This window comes from Larimichthys crocea, chromosome XXIV, assembly GCF_000972845.2.
Source record: "Larimichthys crocea isolate SSNF chromosome XXIV, L_crocea_2.0, whole genome shotgun sequence".
NCBI lineage: Eukaryota > Metazoa > Chordata > Actinopteri > Sciaenidae > Larimichthys > Larimichthys crocea.
The window spans coordinates 1,640,478-1,656,012 of record NC_040034.1 but is presented as its reverse complement, the minus strand read 5'-3'; the positions used below and the strand labels follow the sequence as shown (position 1 = coordinate 1,656,012).

Here is a 15,535-nt window from a genome sequence, read left to right as displayed (position 1 = left end):
CTGGCTGGCAAAGGTGCTCCTGTTTCCCCTGGAGGCTGTCAGTACCGCATCCATAAAAACACAACGGATCACGCTCACAGAGGAGTGAATTACACGGCCCCCTTCGCCCCTTTGTTTTGATGACATTGATGGAATTTGCATTGACCCGGAGAGTTTAAAAAGATGTAAAACAGAGGAAGGCGTTTTAAAAAAATGTCAAGGGATTTCTGGGGGATTATACAGAGAGTGGAAAATTGGTTGCTAAATATTAACCGTGGCATTTGACACTATAGTGTACGTTCCACATTAATGCAAAGCACTCTGAGATGCCTATTTTCAGTCTCTCAGACTATTTCAGTGCTTAAAGTCGTTCTGGCAGAAGCCGCGCTAAGTCCAAAGGTAAGAAGCCGTATCGTAGATTTAAAGTTCCCGAGACAGACGGTGCATCCCAAACCTATAACTCCTCTCCAAACACAAATCCCCAGGAATCTCGCTGACAGTTTGAGTGGAGGAGGAGGAGGAGGAGGAGGAGGAGGAGGGAGGGTGAAAAAAACTCACAGCTCAGCTCGCTGTTAGTCTTTGCTTTCAGGTGCCAGTAAATATTTCAAAACAGTATCAGAATAGCTACACTTTGTCTGAAGACGGCGCAAAGGGACAACTGGGAGACTCGTGTCTGTTTGTTTTGGGGGTTTTGATCAAAGCTGACGCTCAAACCTTATTCTACCCTTATTACTCACTCAGAGGCGCTTCGTCAGCCTCACACACACACACACACACACCTGAGAGACCGCGCTGATTGATGTCTTGTGGTTCGCAACATTAAATAACACTTCTTCACACAGACAAACATTCATCAGGATTGGCAACTAGCTGCACTACTTTTAGAACACAAACAGTACATTTCTCTCTGTGTTATGTGTCGTCAATAAAAATGAAGTCGATGAAGAATAAAATTGGAGGCGCGGCAGTTTTTCCTGTGACTAATTATCTGAGGGATCCTGTTTGAGGGGAGATTTCTGTAGCCAGCAGGGAAATCAACATGGGAATGGTAGGCGGGAAATGACTGTATGTATTCACTCGTAATTTCTCTGAAGTCGACCGTTAACAAATGGGAATTATTCTATTAGTGCCAGCTCCTCCCTTAAGGCTCAAAAAGAGGTGCAGAAGATTTACAATGGTTAGACTGGATTTGTTGCATCAACTTTTTGGGGGGCAATGTACTCATTTGTTTTGTTGCCAAGAGTTAGATTATAAAATATAATAAATATGAAGCTGCAGCCAGTAACAAAATCCACCAGCAGCACCTCTGAAGCTGAATTAAGACAGAAAGTTGGTGTTCATTTGACCAATACTGACAATGCACCAAGCTGTAAGCAATGGATGTGTTATGTAATCATATCTGTTTTTGTGTGGATAAAATTAAAAAATAAAAAAGATATAACATGTCAGTAAGTGAGCTTAAAGGTCCAGTGTGTAAAATTTAGTTGCAAAATAAATGGAGAATCTTTAAGCAACAAAAATAAAAAGATTCTTATTTTAAAGGTGATTATACATGCATGAAACCATATTTATGGATATTATATACAATGTCTGTCTTATTCTGAAAATAAAGGCCCCAAATCTCACATTATTTTAATAATGTAATAATTACACACTGCACCTTTAAGAGGTGCTGTTTCCACCTGTGTCCAGTCTTTATGTTAAGCTTAGATAACTGTCTCCTGTCTGTAGCGTCATATTTAACAGGCTGATATAAGTGGTATTGATGTTCTCATCGTTTAAATGTTATCATCTTAAATTATCTGTCGAATGATGTGTTATTTTTTTTTAAATCTGGATTTTTTTTGTGCGCACAAAAGACATTTTCTTTGAATATGATTTGCCAAACTGTGCTGCAGAATTGAGAAAAGCAGTCAGTGATAAAAACTGATTTTTGAACGGTCGTCAGGTTTAAAAAACTCTTTTCATGGCGCGCACGATGAGAGGCACTACTCCATCACCACACACACACACACACACACACACACACACACACACACAAATAAAAATGCTTTGAGAACCAAATATAGACGTTTGGGTCTCAGGGGTCAACAGTCACATCCATTATCCTAAAAGTCAGTGAACACACACACACACACACACACACATACACACACACACACAGTGTGCCACCAAACTCGAAATGCCATCTGCGAGAGCATGAGAATGCACTTTATCTATTAAAGTCTTGAAGGAGAACAAGAAATTCTGTTTTTAGAGATGTCACTGAGATATTTTTATATGTCAAATCATCAAGAAGGAAGTTTTCACTCAAGTAAAAGTCCCAGTACAACAATCTAAAAATACTCCATACAAAAAGTATAGAAGTATTATCAACAAAATGTATTGAAGTAACACAAGTAAACATACTTTTTTAGTAGTTGTAGCTGGTTTGAAGTACGTTTGATTCCCAAAGACGGTGTCTATGACTGAAGATAAATCTGAGAGATGAAATGCTGCGACATTATTTTTCATTCGTCCTCTTTAGGCTCCTACGAGTTATTTAAAATGAAACCACCTGAGAAGTTTAAAGTATAAACGTCTATGCCCAAACTAAACTTTTACAATACATTATATTTTTAATAACTTCTATGATATTTAATGTAAAATCTGACAGCTAACTTGTGATGCAGAGTGGAGTGGAAGTACAATATGGAAAGATGGAAACTGTACTCACATACAGCAGATTAGATGTACTTTCCCCCCCGACTGCAAATAACTGATATATCTTTTTATAGTAAGAAACACTCAGACAGTTCATGGAAAAATCACTCTGGAAAAAAAAGAATTACAGTAAAAGGCTGATCCAATATAACCAAGAGCTCCTATTGGACAGAACTCAATATTCTCTTGGCCTCCGTCATCTGAAATAATCAACATTGTAAAAACAACAACACAGATTACTGCTCGCTGAGGGCACTGGAAGAGACATAATCCAAAGTAGTTTAGCCACAAATTTTATTTTAATCAATATTAATCTACTTGTGTGATGTAATTTCATGCTACACAGCCTATATGACTAATCCAATCGCCTCATCTCTCAGCTGGGGGAGAAAACATCCAGGTCGATTCCCCCACGTTGTGATGAATTGTAAATTCATGCAAATGTCTTAAAACTTCATATGAAACGCGTAAGTTTGGCCACGAATCGCAGAACAATCCTCCTGTTGACGGAGGACGTGAGAACTGATTCGGGGATAACGGAACCTGTCAGGCGGTAAAACAGGAAATCGCGTTGATGTATTTATGTTGTGTCTATTTTTCTTGGCATTTCACCGAGCTACTTTCTCCCTTCCATGATATAGCTCGCTATCAATTACTCACTGACACTTTGCCAGCAGCAAAAAAGCAGCATAACAGACAGCTTAGGTTTTATGGTCGTGACTGGAATATGAAGCAGGATTTTGTTGTGAAATGTGCCATGAGAAATGTGGGAAGCTCAAATGAGAAAGTTGAGAGATTTCCTGTGATCCTACTAATGCAATGACAAAGCAAAAAATCATAAATCACTTCTTTTTTTTCTTTATTTAAAAAAAAAATAATCTGAAACATTATTAGATTTTCTGTCTCGGCGGAGTCAGAGTTTCGGCGTGACAGTGATGAGGAAAATATGAAGTGACCCCAGCGATGTGGACTACAGTGGATGTATCTCGGCGGTGGAATTGATTATGGAGATCGTGCTATTTTTCAACTGAAATGTAAATGAGTGTGCGTGGTTTAAGACAGCGGCAGAATATAATGCATTTCCTGTAATGATTTCCAGGAGCCTCAAAGCCCGGGAGTGTGAGATTTATACCGTCCTCCCCCCGTTTCATTGCCAACAGACTGATGAGGACGACTGTGCCGTTAACGGCCAAACCTGTGCAGTATATCACCATTCCCACGTTAGCAAATAATCATGCGCCTGACATCTGAGCGAGATGGCACTCTATCAGTCATGTGGTGACGGCGAAATGGAAATATGGAGGCAGTAACATGACAAGAACAGTCTATAGATCATGAGCACACTGAGTTCAGTTGGATACTTGGTCGGATTTCCCTCATCAGTGACACAAACAGTTGGTAACAAATGCTTTTTTGGGGACGGGCACTTACACAGTATGGGTGAGTTCCTGCGGTCTCTCGGCCTGCTCGGGGAACACGGGATGCGGCGGCTCTCCGATGGGGACGCAGCCTAGAGATTTACTGATTGCGTGGCTCAGCTTTTTGGCCGGAGACTTCTGTGAGGAGGGCAGGGCACACAAACAGAGTGCTGTCGTGTCATCGTGTGGGAATAGCAGAAAACAGTTTTGCTTCGGAAGTCATTTACATAACTAGGTCAGCTGTTTGTTTACTGTGTCAGAAGTAGGAATTCGTGCATGATTTTTGTATCTGCTACTTCACAGGCAGTTTTGGAGGCTGCCCTACAGTCCTAAAACTGCAAAGCAGGTTTATTATTCTGCATTTATTTCATATGGACAACTGCAGACAGATATGTGTGAGTGAAATACATTAAATCTGGGTTAAACCACCTTTTTCCAAGAGTTTCTCATAATAATTTTAATTTAGATATTCATGCGAATCCTATTTACAAGTCAGAAATTGGCAATTACAGTATGTAGCATCACCGTTTATCATCATTATTGATAAAAACAGATAATACTGTAACTATACTTGTATATATTATCATCAGAGATTAGCAATGTCAGTGTGTAATCTGTGAAATCTGAGCGCCGTCATGCAAAAAAAAGCAGAAAACTTTCCAGAATTTCCTTCTCATGGTAGCAGAGTCTCCGAAAGTGAAGTCGGACTGAAGTTTTTCTCATTTAACACTCCACTGAAACACAAACTAATGAATTAATCTGAGGTAAGATAGGATAGCGGTTCCTTAAGGCAGGATGATCGGTGTAGCGTGCGACATTATTTTTTTTTGGGTGGGGGGAAACAACATGGAATGAATAAAAAGAATCAAAGAAAGTTTTATTTGGAATTTCAAAAGTTTGAACACAACTGTTTTTAGATCTTTATTTAAGGTGCCCTTAAGGAGTTTTTTTTAAAGCCTCGATCATCTTCTCGGATGATTTTTATCCTCTGTGTTCCTTCACGTAATGGATTTTAAATGACCTTTAACGTTTTATTGTTTTTATTGTTGCAGTTTTTATGTTTGCTGAATTGGTTTCTCGGCTTTTTATGCAATCATTACGTTTATTATAACATTTAATCACTGTACGGGCAAACTTTATTTATGTATTATCTATTTTTGTATTTTGTGATTCTATTCATCATCGCCATCAGGCAGTTTGTGCCAAAGATCAGGACCAAAACTAACTTATGGCGCCATCCCAGATGGCGCCATCCCAGATGGCCATCCCAGATGGCGCCATAAGTTAGTTTTGGTCCTGATCTTTGGTACAAACTGTCTGATCACCAGAGATTTATCTGTTTAATGTAAATCACATTGACTTGTAATGAAATGTGTTATGGGATTAAAGATGCAGCAAAGGTCAAAGGATCCTTCATCCTGGTGGAAAACGCTGCCAAAACCAAACATTAAGATTGTTTTGAGCGCTGGAAACCAAATGTAAGTGAACGATATCACCGATGTATTCTTTCCATATTACAGACAGCGTATTTTGTTTTATGTATGTTATTCAAGTCCTCAGGCTTCATGCACACTCATTCTTCTCTTTGTGAAAACTGAGTGGGACAGGAATTGGATTTGGGATCTCCAGCGCCTATGACTTCCCTTGTTTCAATTCATAACTTAATGATCGTGCTTTGGTGGGGGTGGGGGGAATGCGGCATCGCAGCAAATTCAATCAATACAATTTAATTTTCCAAAATGAGTAAAAACTCTATAAAAACCCCCTCTTGGATTGCTTTGAGAGGACAGGAAATGTAACGAGACGGCTGACTAGTCTGCTGTGCTGTAAAAAAAAAAAATCATTCCGCACTCTCGCGGAGATATTGACTTTTGGACAGTTTAGAAAAGGGAACGACACGATTTACAATTCTGAGCGATAAGGCGCTTTGACTTACCCAAGATGAATGCTCCTTCATCTGGTGCTGGTTGCTATGGGGACCATTGGCATGGCCACGCCAGAAGCAGCTCTGGCAGAGCTGGTAGCCATGGCACTGTTGGCACCGATACCGGAAACCCATCATGCTCTCGCTCCGGCAATATGAACATTCCACCGGATGGAAGACTGAGCGGAAAAAAAAAACAAAGAAACTCACAAAAACCTTCGAGTGCAGCCAGTTTTAAGGCGGTGGCTCCAACATTTTGCGCCTGGCGTACGTCCACAACCAGTGATGGACAGTAACTAAGTACATTTACTGAAGAACTGCATTACATTTATCTAAACATAGTTACTTTACAGCTTCAGATTTGACATAAAACACACCAGTGGTTTCTAAACTGTCTGGCTTGTGAAACTTTATAAAAAAACAGTATCTAGTTTGGCTCCTTGTCACGTTTCTCTTCCATCAAAGAGACATTTCCTCTTTAAACTTTATTTAATTAACTGTTCCGAGGTCCAAAGAGGTAGAATGATCCATTATTTCTCCTGTCCTCTCCCATTAATCATCTCACAACAACCACAATGACCACCCGACTACAATAAGAACTGAAGTGCAACTAAAGTAGATAAACTACTGTAGCACCTTGAGCGGCCGTGACAGTGAAATACTACTTACTTATTGATGCGCTAATCTCATAACGCAGCATAATGTAACACAATGCAGTACTTTTACTTTTGATACTTGAAGCACATCTAGCCGGTAATACATAAACATAAAACTTCAATGCAGGACTTTCACTTGTAAAGGAGTATTTTGTTTTTGTTGTCATTGTTGTGTTGGTACTTCAACTGAAGTAAGTAATCAGAATACTTCTTTACTCACTACCCACAGCCCTGTAAGATGATATTGTATCACCTATTATGTCCCAAATGTCTTCATTTGAAATGATTTTAACATAATATATAATAATATATTACTATAAATATGTAAACATTCTTAGGGTATTTTTTCATGTAGTCATTGCCAATTGGTGTGGCAGAAGCTGGATGTTTGTTGATCCTTGTTATGTATTACAACAATCTAACTAGTTTTCAGGTAATTATGAATGATGATGAAGAGATGCTGTTAGTTTGGCTGTTACACCTTATTGGGACAATAAATATACAACCTCACTAATCTATAGTACTGTTTGTGTGTATTTTTACATATTCAGGTTTAGAAAGATGAAATGAGGAACTTTCACGTGGATGTACAATATAAAATATATTTATAAATATATATTATGGAGAGCAGATCTTACCGTTTTCAACATTAGCAAGTCGGTGCATGAGGGGAAGCCATACGAGGCATTGAGGAGGAGGATCTGCCATCAACACATCCAAAAACGTGTTCAGCATGATCTTCTTCTGGAAACAAACACACACATGCATGTATTAAACAGGTCGTGACAATGTTTGGAAGAAGGTGGAAGAAGAAGGGTTTGGATATCCTCCTCATACCTGCTGAGGGAAGCACGTCCGCACCGAGTGCTCCGTGTAGCCGAAAGAAGGACCCTCGAACACGGCTGTGGGGAGCTTCAGCACCTCCCGGAGAAACTGATCGAACTTGGCAAACATCATGACTCCACTCGAGTCGGAGATCTGTGAGAAAATATCTGAGAGAGAGCAAATGTCAGACTTATTATTCTTAGCAAAGAGCAGAAGGCAAACAGGCTTTTGACATTTCTGTGAATGTATGTTATTGATCCACAGTCCCTATACTCAGCAGAGAGATCAAATATGCTAAATGAATTCTGCATGCATGTTCCAACACTGCCCCTGTGTGTTTAACCCGAGCAACTACATGAAGAGAAATAAAATCACTTATTAAAGCTGATAGAAAGACACACACAGCAAGTGCTCAGAAATGTACTTACAGCGTAGTTTGTCCACTATCTTCCCTCCACACATTGTTGCCAGCATGGCTTTCATTGAGAAAACTGTCAGCTTCCCATGGCTTTCACTGCAAGTGCAAAGAAAGATGATGTTTCATCAGTGCGTACAGTAAAAGTAAAAGTACTGATTCTGCAGAAAAATAGTCAGTCAAATGTTAGTGCTGCATTAATGTGTACGTTCAATTTTACTGCTGTTGTTTAAGGTTGAGATCATTTCAACTACTTTATACTCCTACTGTTGTTATGTTGTTTAATATATCAGTTTAAAAGATATTTTCTTTGGCCTTTTCAAGCTTTATTTGACAGAGACAGCTGAAGAGTGACAGGAATACGGGGAGAAAGAGAGATGGGGAATGACATGCGGGATTCAAACTGTGGACCATCGTGGCCAAGGGGCGGACGCTCTACCAACTGAGCTAAACGACATCCCCGAAAGTCCATTTCTCAATAGAAAAACAGTATTCAGTGTCATGACTATGCATTTTCCAGGGACTTTTAAAAAATCTATTTAGTTTAAGAAGTGGGAGAATTTTCACAACCCATAAAGGAACTCTTCAAGGATCATTGTGTAGGATTTAGTGGCATCTAGCGGTGTAGTTGGTGATTGCAAACCCACTCGCCCTCCACCCTCTTCATCCTAGCATTAAAGGAGAAACTATGCACCTAAAAAGTCGAATCTTTTTATATTATATCTTGTATGTTTAACGTGGGAGACTCTGTGAGAGAACCCGTGATGTCCGTAGACATAAAAGACTGTAAGGTAACAAAAACTATTCTTATTTTTCAGGTGGATCATGCACTAATGATATTATATCCATTTCTGCAATATTCTGTAAATACAGCCCTCTAAATCTGACATACCGGACCTTTAATGCCTTTAGTTTTTTCTTTTTTTCAAACACAAAATCACCAAACTGGGAGAAACAAGGCTTCCTGTGAAAAACTGTAGTCGTCAGACAGATGTAGTGAAGTGTAAAACATGTATAAAACACTCAAGTAATGTACAAGAAACTCATATTTGTACTCAAGTACACAAACATTACTTTCCACCTCTGGTGTGCTACTGTCACTGTGTGTTACAGTAGTGTAATATTATCCCACCACATGTTTTACACTTGTGGCCACAGTGGCTGCTGTTCAGATGAAATTACATGAAGTTGCTTTGATCAAATATTTATCAGAATCCTGTTTTTAAGATGAGAACAGGAAAAAAAAAACGACTCCATGATAGAAACACAACGTGCCAAATTACAATTAAAACATCTCGGTGCACAAAAATCATGAACTAAGCCTTAAGTCACATTAACGCAGGATATCCAGGTCGTTATTCGGCTGCCTCAAGACCCCTTGAAATGGTTTTAACTCGCCAAGAGAGACCAGCTCTTTCATTTCAGATTCATTTAGCTCTGGCTTTCCGAGCAGAGGTAACAGAGTACATGAAAGCTCCTCTGCCTAATTCAGTTTGGACCTCAGGGACAGATAGCGAAACTGCTTCCTGTGATCGCAGACAGTCATTTCCACGAAGTTTCCCAGAGATATGGGCGGCATGAATAATAACAGGAGCGGGACCAGAATGGCCTCACAGATAAAAGTAAAGCAATTGAACGGGTCAATGAATGGAGAGGGCAGGCGGCCAATCAATTTGAGCACACAAGGTACAATAATGAGAGAGAGCTTTACGGTCAATAATAAACCTCTGCACTCCAGGATGCACAGTGTGCCGAGGCCTTGAGTACAGAGCCGACATTAAGAGGAGGGAGAGACAGTAAAACATCACCAGGGTTACTTCAGGGAACACAGCACACTTTCTATCTGCTGCATGACAGACAATGCAGGCAGACCTGTGTTTGTTCCATTTTACCTCCAGGACCTCTGAGGCCTAAATCCTGGCTGGGTGGATTATTTAGGCCGTGGCTACCGTCGAGGACAATAAGGTCAAGGCTGCATGGACGGTAGATGTTCTGGCTGATTCCAGTATTTGAAACACGTTGCGTTAAATACAGGATTCAGCATTGTTTCGTTTCCAATTTGGGAAGCCTGTGTGATGTGATTTGGTACTCCTACATATATAATCAGGTGTGTGTATCACATATAAAGTTGAACCTCTGATCTTTGGCCATTTTTTGCCACATGACTCAAGAAATTTCCTTAAAAACTTGCAGACGTAACGCCCAGTCCAAATAACCAAGTATCTCACTATCCATCCATTATCTGTAACTGCTTATCCTCATCAGGATCACAGTGGGGTTGGAGCCTATCCGAGCCGGGGTACACCCCTGGACAAATCGCCAGTTCATCACAAGGCACGTAGCAGCAAACATTCACGCTCACATTCACTCGCATGTCTTTGGACTGTGGGAGGAAGCTGGAGTACCCAGAGAAAACCCAGGCAGACACAGAAAGGCCTCAGCCGAGGTTCAAACCAAGAACCTTCTTGCTGTGAGGTGACAGTGCTAAGCACCGTGCCGCCCATATTTCACTATATTAACTTTATTTTTAGCTTTTCTGAACAGCAGCCACTGCGATTACTGTGCAGGTTAATGACATTAAAAATACTACCTTAAGGTAGCGGTCATACCAGACCAAGTAAGGCTTTTGTGTGTTAAGCGTATTTAATCTTTTTCAGATTTGACCTTAATCTTTTCTTTTTCCCTCCTCAGGCCTCTAAATATTATTTAAAAACACACATACAGAATCACAGCTTTGTTTTTATGACTCACAAAGTAAGAGAAGTTGTGTCTTAAACTGAATACATGTCATTGATCTCCTTCTGGCGTGGCTTCAGCAGCAGCACTACCCCAAACAATAGTTACTGCAACGATCACCTGAACCCATACCTGTCGTAGGTGGCCACCATGAAGTTGAGCAGCAGCCCGATGGACTGCTCCACATTGATCTGATGGGTGGTGGGCAGCCGCTTGTTGAGCTGGTAGTAAATGGAAGACAGGATAGTCTCCAACCGCGACACATTGATCTCAGCGTTGTGGTCCAGCGTGTTGAGCCCATTGTCACGAAAGGCTTCGATCATGTTCCAGACATCCACCAGATGAACTGTGAGAGGAGGGGACAGACTGCGATCAATTAACGTCTGTGTGCACGTTGGAACAAGCGTTTCTATTGGTTACGCGGTTACATAACAGCTGAAAAGAGAGGAGAATCTTTAAGCTCTTACGGTTGCATCTCTTTTGCACAAACCGGAGCTTGCAGGCAGTCCTGTAAGTCGACAACCTGATCACATCGAAGTTTTGAGCTCCTGCAAGGGAGAAAAAAAAAAACACATAAAGAAAATCTAATTAATGCATTAATGAAAAATATTCTTTGCCAAACACAATCAGGCTTCCTGAGGGTGATTCAAACACTATCGCTGTCTTTGTGTGGGTGGAATTATACTGTACGTGTGAGGGAACCGCGTATCTCCTGAGCAACTTGCAGCCAGTCAAAGAATTACATGAGCCGCTGCTGAAAAGAGATTTCATCTCAGTCAACTCCACTCACTCATTTCCATGAAGAGCTGCCTCTTCTCCACCATGGCCTTGCCTCGTTTACTGCCTTCCTCGATCATCCTGTGGCACATCGAACAGGGAGAACATGCGACGCTTACTTTACAGACCAGCAAGCATGTTCATAAACGCAACACACAGCTCTTTTCTTGTGCAAAATCAATGACATACCCTGCAAGTGAAGACGGTTTGATACATTATATTATTAGTGCGACTGAAGACAAGGTTTACTTTCTTTTTTTTGTGGGAAAACTAAACATAAATGATCTAAATCTTTGAAATAATCTTTATGTGTGCGTTATTTTGCCGCACAAAGGCACTGTGCTGTGTACACAGCTTCTTTTCACCTGGGTCATATCCACAGAAGTATTAGAGATGTTGGGTGCAGCTGAAGATATTAGGATACAGAAATAAATTCATATAAAGGCTCACTGATTATACCTATAATGGCTCAGTTATACAGTGGAGTGGCGTGGTCAGCCACCACCAACGTAGGTCCTTAGTAGCCACTGAGAAAATGTAACAGGAATGGGTCGACATCCGTCTATGCAGCAAAGGTGAAGCTACAGCCAGCAGCTGATTAGCTTAGCTTAGCATAAAGACTGGAAACAGGGGGAAACAGCTAGCCTGCTTCTGTTGCATGGTAACAAAATCTGACTACCAGCAGCTCTAAAGTACAAATACAACAACTGGTGGTCCCATCAGGGGGATAAGTACATTCCCCAAAGTGTCAAACTATTCCTTTAAAGTGTCTGACAGTGTGTGTTCAGTGTTCAAATCAAACTGTACAAATATAAAGAATGATGTCAAACATGAATCGTCCCCTCAAAGACTTTCATCTTCACAAAGCAAAGAATCTACATCTGCTGGACAATTCAAACTTTTGTGCCTGATTCAGTGTTGTTCAGTGCTGTGTATTTCAAAAAGGATTTATTGTTTGTGTCTGTTTTTTCTTTTGTTTTCACGTATCATCTCCACAGAAACGACACAGTTTGTTTCCTGATCTCAATCATTCCTTCACCCTGCGTTCTCAGTAATCAAAGACATTTAACAGGAGTATTATTATCTTATTGGCATGAATGTGGATTTTAAAAGCACTTACCTGTTGCTGGTTGAATGTCAAACAAAGCGAAGCCCCTAAACGTCGACCCTGTGAAGAAAATTGAAGAGTTAGTGAGGCCGTCTTTTGACTCGGTGTCACCATTACTGCGAGAGATAAGCTGACAAAATGTAGTTGACTTTTGAATGAGTAATTAACACCTCCCCTCTCTCCCTCATTCAAGGACTTCATTAACTCTCAATTTGTGCTTTTGTCCCCCCCCTCCCTCCCTCTCTTCCTGTAGAGATATCGGTGAGCCGGCTGGGGGACACTTCAGCGCCCGTGGTCTGTGCAAATGATAATTCTCCATGACATCCCAGCTCAGCAGTGACTGCATCCTGTGGGCTAATGACACCGACCGAGCTGCGAAGGAACCGCTTAATGATGGCAGACACAAGAGCGCGCCAATGAGTGAGAAGGCCCGGATGGACTCGGACTCGGACCAGGGGGGGAACCAGAGCACCCCAAACATGTCTGGATTGCATTCACTGACCGTGCAGCAAAGAAGAAGCTTCTGCTGCCTTCAGGATTTCTTTTGCATGAAGCTCTTCCTCTCACGGTGATCTCTGCTGCTATGACAGAGCCTCTTTCCAGTCACTAACTTTCTACTCTGGCTCGTGTTGAGTGCTTCGTAATGCTGGTTTACAGGCACCTTTAAAATCACCCCGTCCAATGAAATTCACTTCAAACGCTATGTCATTTAATCATGAAGTATCATGATCAGGTTGTTATTTTCATTCTCAAATAATATGTCTCACTTAATCAATGAATTGTCTATGAAATGTGATGAACAGAGAACTAATCAGAACTAACCGGACTCATTTTGGTTCTTAAGCAGAAATGTCAAACATTTGTTTGATTGCAGCTTCTTAAATGTGAGAATCGAATGATTTTTTCTCTGTGTCATATGCAGCAAGACAATTAAAGACATTTTACTGCTCACTGAGCGAATGACTGATTGATTAATCGAGAAAATAATTGGAATATTAATCGATGATGGAATATAATTGTTAATTGCAGCCCTACCAGCACAAAGCGGACAGGTGAAATCTTTAAATATTGTTTTTACCCCACTCCAAAGAAATCTTGAATTTACAGTGATAGAAAGACAAAAACAGAAGTTTCTGCTCTGACTATGATCATGTCTGCTTTCTAAGAACCACTCTGAACTTTTACAGTCTTGTGGCTCTTGGCTGAATGAATGACATGACGTGACAGTAACTGTGTCAGGATTTTAGAGGGGGGCGGTTCACTATTTCGGCCACATGGTCAGTCAGCCTGGTTACATATTAAAAAAACCAAACAGTATTTGTGCATGACACGTCAAAGAAGCTCTGCTGTAGACTTTCTTCAGAGAGAGAGAGAGGAGGGTTAGAAAACATTTGCTATGCAGTGGGAGAACCAACGGACACATGTCAGCAAAAAACAACACAATGGTTCATTGTAAAAATGTGAAGTAACTGCAGAAATTCATGAGTAGGCAACTCGGAGGCCTTTTTGCACCGAGGGAGAAAAAATGTGAGCAGTTTAATATATGAGTTGATTATTTGATGTCAGATAAAGAAACAGAGACAAGTTGTTAATAATTCATAGACAAGATGAATTCACACACCAGGGCACATGCACAGACACAGCACAGAGCATTTGCACATAAACATTAATAATCTTTGTTTTTTTTATGGACACACTAACACTGTGTGTTTCTCATCACAGGCCCATAAAGGTGCATTTTTAATTATATTATTATTTTTTACTGTAACCGCACCTTCAGCTTCGAGGTAATGACAACATCCTTTGACGCGAGTCAACATAAGGACTCGGTTACTGCAGTACCTCCCTTCCGCTGATATCATTCACTTCTCGGTTCCCCCCTCTTATAAAAGCTCAAATCCCGCAACACTTACCCAAAAAAAATAAAAAATAAAAATGACTTGTGAAGCGCAAACGCAGCCATGTTGCTGATTTAACTGCCTGTTTACCTTATTTCCGCAATGGGAATGGTGTGTCGTGATGCCCATAAAATCTGAGGGGGATAAGAAACAATGGCAAATCCCCGCATCTTTATAATTCTCACTGGTGCCTCAACAGCCGAGTGTGTGTGTGTGTGAGAGAGAGAGATGTATAAAGCAATGGGAAGTGGCCTTTTTTTTTTTTACCGGAGGAAAATCACGCAGGTTGCGTTTAGAGCATCACCCTCATCATCATCATCATCATCATCATCGGCAGCAGCAGCAGCAGCATCAGATGAGGAGGATAAAGTGGTCCAGGGTGAATAAGGAGGATGATTCACAGCCGCACTCTCACCTTTGATGAATCCAACAACGCGCGCTTGTGTGTGGTTGTGTGTGTGCGTGTGTCCGCCGACGTTACAGCCGTCCGAGCGATGAGAAACGGCTCGGATGATCCATCATCATATTTCAAAGCTCCTCTCTCTCTCCTCTCCTTCCTCTCCTTCCTCTCCCTTCCTCCTCCTCCTCCTCTCATTCGACTTCAGTCTCTGGGAACTGCGGTTGTGGCCGCACATCGAAACGTACGAGCGACCCGCTCCGCTCTGCGCGGCATCATCAGCGACCCAGCGGCAGAGGACGGCACAGGCGCGGAGATGCCCATGCGCGGCCACCTACTACACTTTTACGCATGTGCGCACGTACGCTGGTTAAAGGCGCACTACTACTATTGCTCCGAATTGTGATGCTGGAAATAGAGAGGGAAGGAAACAAGAGATTAGATTTAATTTAAAGAGACACTCCAGTGGAGCGTGGAGACTTCAAAAGAGACAAAGTTAGAGGAATAATTCAGATTTTATGAGGCAAGCTCCAAAAAAAAAACACTGCAGCCTACATTTCCCACAATGCAGCATTTGGACATTAACATTACAGAAATATACAGAGTCTCTTTTAACACAAGGTAATCATGTTTTGTTGCCATGGAGAGGAATCCAGACTCAGAGCATTAGTAAATTCATAACACTCGGTTGTGACTCTG

General features: G+C 41.1%; 1 protein-coding gene across 8 annotated transcripts in view; it reads right to left on the bottom strand.

Moving 5' to 3' along the window:
• dtnbb (dystrobrevin, beta b) overlaps positions 1-15,138 on the bottom strand; it is a 32,978-nt gene extending 17,840 nt beyond the window's left edge. For 5 of the 8 annotated variants that reach the window (XM_027275020.1, XM_027275016.1, XM_027275021.1 and 2 more), the window contains exons 1-10: positions 14,855-15,138; positions 12,554-12,601; positions 11,447-11,514; positions 11,124-11,204; positions 10,789-11,002; positions 7,934-8,019; positions 7,518-7,672; positions 7,319-7,424; positions 6,037-6,203; positions 4,114-4,238 (exon numbers count right to left, since the gene is read on the bottom strand). In XM_027275020.1, coding sequence (XP_027130821.1) covers positions 4,114-4,238; positions 6,037-6,203; positions 7,319-7,424; positions 7,518-7,672; positions 7,934-8,019; positions 10,789-11,002; positions 11,124-11,204; positions 11,447-11,513 — 1,001 coding nt within the window. In that variant the 5' untranslated portion in view covers position 11,514; positions 12,554-12,601; positions 14,855-15,138. Of the gene's footprint in view, positions 1-4,113; positions 4,239-6,036; positions 6,204-7,318; positions 7,425-7,517; positions 7,673-7,933; positions 8,020-10,788; positions 11,003-11,123; positions 11,205-11,446; positions 11,515-12,553; positions 12,602-14,529; positions 14,677-14,706 lie in introns of those variants that run through there. The other 3 variants (XM_027275017.1, XM_027275019.1, XM_027275018.1) reach the window with 3 other exon arrangements.
• Between the last annotated feature and the right edge of the window lie 397 nt (positions 15,139-15,535).